Raw genomic sequence first — 5712 nt, 5'->3', positions numbered from 1 at the left:
TCTGTCTGTCTGTCTGTCTGTCTGTCTGTCTGTCTGTCTGTCTGTCTCTCTGTCTCTCTGTCTATATCTCTATATCTCTATCTATATCTCTATATCTCTATCTATATCTCTATATCTCTATCTATCTCTATATCTCTATCTATCTCTATATCTCTATCTATCTCTATATCTCTATCTATCTCTATATCTCTATCTAATCTTAAAAATGTATTTTATTTTTTACAAATGAAAGCAGTTTGTAAAAGTTACTAAGTAAACTTTGAACAGATCAGCTGATTCTTCAAATGAATTAAATACAGTGGTGTTTTTTTGTATGTCTTTGTACGATAGAGCTTTAATAAGATTATGTGGATTACAGACAATAATTTGTGGAAGTGTTCCTGAAGCCGTGCGGTGATGTCCAGTCCAGGATCAGACCTTGCTGAGGTCCTATTGACTTTCAGCCTCGTCCTTTGTGCACAGAACTTTATACAGATTTTTGAAATCCTTTGATATTATGAACTTTAAATGAAGGGATATTCAAAGTTTCCTCCTTTTTTTTCCTTTGAGTAATAAATAACATGAAGTGGTTCCATTTTTAGACACATTTTTTTGCAAACTAATAAACCTCTGTCCATCTTTACTCTTGAGAGATCCATCCCCTTTAAACTGCTCTTTTTATATCCAGGCCTCTTCATGACCTGTTGCTAGTTAATTTAACTTGCTGCAAAATGCCCCTCCAGCTGTTTTTATTAATACAGTACCCAATGTATGTCCTTTTGTTGCTATTGCATAGTTTTTGAGACATGTTTTTGCCATAAAATTTAAAATTAACATTAAAATAAGGTACAATTTTCAAGCTTCAACATTTGATGTTTTCTATGATCCATTATGATTAAAATATGTTTCTTTAGATTTGAAAATCATTGCATTCTGTTTAAAATTGGGTTACAAATTGGCTTAGTTGCATATTCTTTCACCATTAGATTAGTTTTTTTTCAGTTTGCAAGCATACATACAGTAATATAAGAATTATCTTGACATCCTTTGGATTTCCCCCATGTTTAACTTTAACTTTCACTGAACTTTCCCCACTGTGCTAACTGATAACGCAGCAGAAGAATTCCTTTATTTGCCCAATGCCAGCTCTCAACAAAGCTCACCTTGTTGAGCACTTTACTTTCACTTTCAATTTGCATGCAAGAGCTGACAAACTTTTGGTGGGACAGAGATCACGCCATCGTTTTGCAAGAGTCAATATCGATGTCATTTTCTTGTAATATGGAAACAAAGCAGGTTGGAGCATGCTTTGATTTTTTTTAAATAAATGTTAGTGTGGGCCAAGGAGAGAAACGTTTATTCTGTATGGGCTTGCCTGTCCTGTCACATGCTTTACAAGAAATCACAACCAAATGATAAGCATGTTAACAGCTAATACACTACACTTTTATTGTTTTTTTTTCTTCAGTCATCTTAGACAATCCTGTGCAACACTAACAGTCCATAAAAATATAAAACATTATAGGTTGCACAGTATTTGTCTCCTGTTTTGAATATTCAAAGCTGAACAAAATGATTACAGTTGTTGACTTTTCTTGCACATTTTACTGCGTTACTTTATAAAAGCACAATTTTTGCATTTCTTGTAGCTTAATAATCAGTATTTGTGCATTTAGTTCAAGTGAGATGTGTTTGTTTTAGCCCGCGGACTCGTTTCCTGAAGCTTCCCAACAAAAACAGAGGCTAAAGTCTAGTGACCTTTTGTTTCCTGCCAAGAAGGGAATTATCCTCCTCTTCCTTTAATTATGATGAAACATCAAATGCTTGAGCCTAAAATGACACAATCACAGCATTGTTCTGGGATATTTATTAAAAAAAAAAAAACACGTTTTGGGATTTTCATATAAAAATAAATAACCAACAATGCTATACTAATACATGGTTTTCCAGCTGTTTTGACAGAACTACACATAAATAGTGCACAGACCACTTTACAGTGCTTTAAAACTTAACCTGTCACCATTTATGCCAAGCCTCCAGGGCTTAGTTTTTAGGAATAAAATAGTAATTTGCACATATACAAAAAAAAAAACAAAGCTTCCTGCTTCTTAGACATTTGCAGCTCAGACTCCATAATATCTGAGCTTCATAACATTTATAGAAAGGACAACAAGCCCACAATGCAACACGAATCAGTCTGTACACTCAGTGGCTTTATGCGACTCGTCAACCTGCAGAACTACTGGGAGTCGGAGGATAACGCCCTCCTGTTGTGACCCTGTGGCCTCTTTTGCTGCCTCTGGCGCCGACCACCCTTTCGTCTCCTCCTCTTAAGACACAGCTTCACATCACGATTCAACTTTGTAGCTCTAGAAGACATGTAAACAAAAGAACAAAATGAGCTCCCCAACACTTAAATTAAAACTTGAACATTTTTCCCATGATTAAAAAGTTGGATGTAATGCGCATGTGCTGACTACCTGCAGAAAAGATAAAGAAATTGCACAACTGCTCTGTTATTATAAGAACTGGCTTGACAATAAACAAGATCTCAGTGGTTTATGGGAAACTGGAGCTGGGTGGATCCCATCTAGAGTCGTGGGCATTTAAGGTAAATACATTGTCATTCAGAGCTTCAGTTTACATCTTGAAATGATACACAATCCCTTCCTAAACTATTATCAACCTAATAAATCCTGATAGAGATTAGCTTTCCAGGACAAACAGCTTTGCGCACCTACTGTTTCATTAACTGTTTTCTACTGAGATCCTCACCTATTCCAGCAGCGAATCAGCTGTTTGCCCATCTGCGCCTCTGGATCCAGGCAAACAGTTGCACTGTTCCTTTTTAGTGTTACTCTGAAAAGCACATAGGGACACATTTAGTCTAACTCGTCTGTTTGTGCATGATAAAGAATGCACATGTTTGCAGAAGCTGCTACTCACATGACAGTCACGTTGTTACAGGTGGCACTTTTTTGGTAGACTGTGAGCTCTTTCAGTTGTCCCCTGACACCTGACTGCGTCTGTGGGCACAAACATCTTCCTGGAACATAAGCTCCTTCTGACTCCCGCACTGCACAGACACAGTAACAAGATTACAGGTTAATTCAAGACGGAGCGACAGGAGCAAGGGTTCACTTCCTTCAAAACTCACATGCTCAGTGAGAAAACAACAATCCCCACTTGGATAATGTTCAAATAAAGATTAGTAAATTCTAACCTGCAGTCAGTACGCAGTAGAGGCTCAGGAAGGCGAAATGACAAACCACTTGATTAGGCTTCATGCTGGAGACATGTGGCACATTTGCTCTGAGCCTCTGAACCACATGCTGCTTTTTATATTGTTCTAATGCTCCTCCCCCAACAACTCAAGATGGATTTTCCAAAAAATCCAGGAATTTCCCGTGAGCGTGATCCTCTTCTGTTCAGGGACAGCCTTTTTCTTGTTTGACAAATTCATTATATCTTGAAGGACATAATTAATGTGTTTCTTTTGTTTTATACTGTTCAGCAGAAGAAAAGGCAATGCACATAACTCTACAAGGTTTCTTTTTCTTTTTTTTGTAAAACCAAGTTATATTTCTGTTTTAAAACGGACAGTGCCAATATAAAATATCCTTGGGTGAGACACAGACTCTGCCCTTTAGCCTTTGTTTGTTTGTTAAGCCAGTTGATAAAACTTTATACTCCTTTCACTCTGTTGGCTCTGTGTCAACAGCCTCATGCGATTTCACCTAATTTCCTGCACCTGCATACCAAACCAAATCAATAGCCTATATAATTTTTCTTTTGAATGAAATGTTTCGTTTCTTTCAGAGTGAAAATATGATGCTGTGAAGAATGTATACATTAATATGCATATTTTACTTGTAAAAAAACAAAACAAAAAAGGTCTTTAAACATTTTTTTTTTCCACTAAAACTCCATTTTGTGACTTGAAAGACTTTAATTTTGAAGGTTACATGCTTGCTGAATCTTCTTCTTACACCAAAGTTTGTCATGGAGTTCCTCAGGGCTCAATGCTTGGACCAATACTATTTACTTTATATATGCCTCCATTAAGTAAAGTTCTAAACAACGTGGGATTTTTCATCGTTATGCTGATGATACGCAGTTATATTTGTCCATGAAATCCATTGAATGCAATCAGTTACTTGGACTACAAGCATGTCTTAAAGAAATAAAAACATGGATGATCCTAAATTTTCTGCTTTTAAACTCAAACAAGACTGAGGTTTTAGTTTTTGGATCTGTGCATCATCCATCCATCCATCCATCCATCCATTATCTTTACCCGTTTATTCCATTTTGGGTCACGGGGGTCGCTGGTGCCCATGTCCAGCAATCACTGTGCGAGGGGCGGGGTACACCCTGGACGGGTCGCAAGTCCATCACAGGGACACATAGAGAAAAACGAGACAAACAACCATTCACTCTCTCACTCACACCTAGGGACAATTTAGAGTTATCAATCAGCCTAACATGCATGTTTTTGGTCTGTGGGAGGAAACCGGAGCACCCGGAGAAAACCCACACATGCACGGAGAGAACATGCAAACTCCACCCAGAAAGGCCCCTGGACCGTGGTTTGAACCAAGGACCTGCTCGCTGAGAGGCAGCAGCTCTACCAGTTGCGCCACCGTGCTGCCCTTCTGTGCATCATAAGAATGATTTTTGTTTTAGTCTTTCACCAACTCTAGATGGCATTAATCTGGCCTTCAGCACTAATTTTATAAGCCTTGGTGTTATTTTTGATCAGGACGTGTCTTTTAACCCCCGCATTAACACCATTACTATAACCACTTTTTTCCACCTGCGTAATATCTCTAAAATTAGAAACATCTTGTCTAAAAATGATGCAGAAAAATTGATTCATGCATTTATAACATCCAGGCTGGACTATTGCAATTGTTTGTTATCTGGGTGTCCAAAAACTTCTTTAAAAAGTCTTCAGTTAATCCAAAATGCTGCTGCCAGAGTTTTAATGAGAGTTGAGATCATATCTCTCCAGTTTTAGTTTCTCTCCATTGGCTCCCTGTCAAATTCAGAATAGAATTCAAAATCTTACTTTGAACCTACAAAGCCCTCAACAACCTAACTCCATCTTATATTCGAGATCTTTTTGTTCCATATTTTCCTAACAGAGCACTTCGCTCTCAGACTGCAGGCTTACTTGCAGTTTCTAGAGTTTCCAAAAGCAGAATGGGATGAAGGTCTTGTTGCATTTTAATTTGTATCAACGTGTGATTCTCGACCTGCCATTGTGTTTCCGTTCCTCCTTCCTGTCCTTTCAAATCTAGCCAGTTGAAACAGATGGCCGCTTGTCCTGAGCCTGGTTCTGCTAAATGTTTCTTCCTCATGAGGGAGTTTTTACTTTCTGCTGTCGCCTTCATGTTTGCTCAAGATGAGAGTTCTGCAATGAAGTTAAACTCAAAGCAGTCTGCTCCTCAGATAGTGTTAACATTTGTTTATATACAAAGTATATGTATATATGAAGGTTTCTGTTCAGTGCCCTGAGATGACTTCTTTTGTGACTTGGTGCTATATAAATAAACTGAACTGAGTTGAATTGAATAGTTTTTTCCTAATATTTTTGACATAAAGCACCAACCCTCTTCTGAGACTGATACTGTATATGTTTAATTTCTTTGGCCTATGTATTTTAAAATTTCCTCTTAAGTGTAACTTGATATATATAACTTGATATATATATATATATATATATATATA

General features: G+C 37.4%; 1 protein-coding gene across 1 annotated transcript; it reads right to left on the bottom strand.

The window, feature by feature from the left end:
• Positions 1-1851: 1851 nt before the first annotated feature.
• On the bottom strand, positions 1852-3287 carry LOC119412212 (C-X-C motif chemokine 9). The gene is made up of 4 exons (XM_037679196.1): positions 3203-3287; positions 2926-3055; positions 2755-2838; positions 1852-2348 (listed from the first exon to the last, which is right to left on the bottom strand). Exons 1-4 carry the CDS (start codon positions 3264-3266, stop codon positions 2219-2221), a joined length of 408 nt encoding a protein of 135 aa, XP_037535124.1. The 5' UTR covers positions 3267-3287; the 3' UTR covers positions 1852-2218.
• Between the last annotated feature and the right edge of the window lie 2425 nt (positions 3288-5712).

The sequence above is a fragment of the Nematolebias whitei genome, chromosome 1, assembly GCF_014905685.2.
Source record: "Nematolebias whitei isolate Nwh7 chromosome 1, NemWhi1, whole genome shotgun sequence".
NCBI lineage: Eukaryota > Metazoa > Chordata > Actinopteri > Cyprinodontiformes > Rivulidae > Nematolebias > Nematolebias whitei.
Note: the sequence above shows the minus strand (reverse complement) of the source record. Positions and strands in the feature narration are given on the sequence as shown.

Bases quoted from the DNA above. Each gene is read 5' to 3' on its own strand.
- LOC119412212 (XM_037679196.1), bottom strand. From the start codon at position 3,266: ATGAAGCCTAATCAAGTGGTTTGTCATTTCGCCTTCCTGAGCCTCTAC. The intron at 3,056-3,202 runs GTTAGAATTTAC...GTGTCTGTGCAG, and splicing joins CTACTGCGTACTGACTGCAG to TGCGGGAGTCAGAAGGAGCT. The intron at 2,839-2,925 runs GTGAGTAGCAGC...TGTGCTTTTCAG, and splicing joins TGTAACAACGTGACTGTCAT to AGTAACACTAAAAAGGAACA.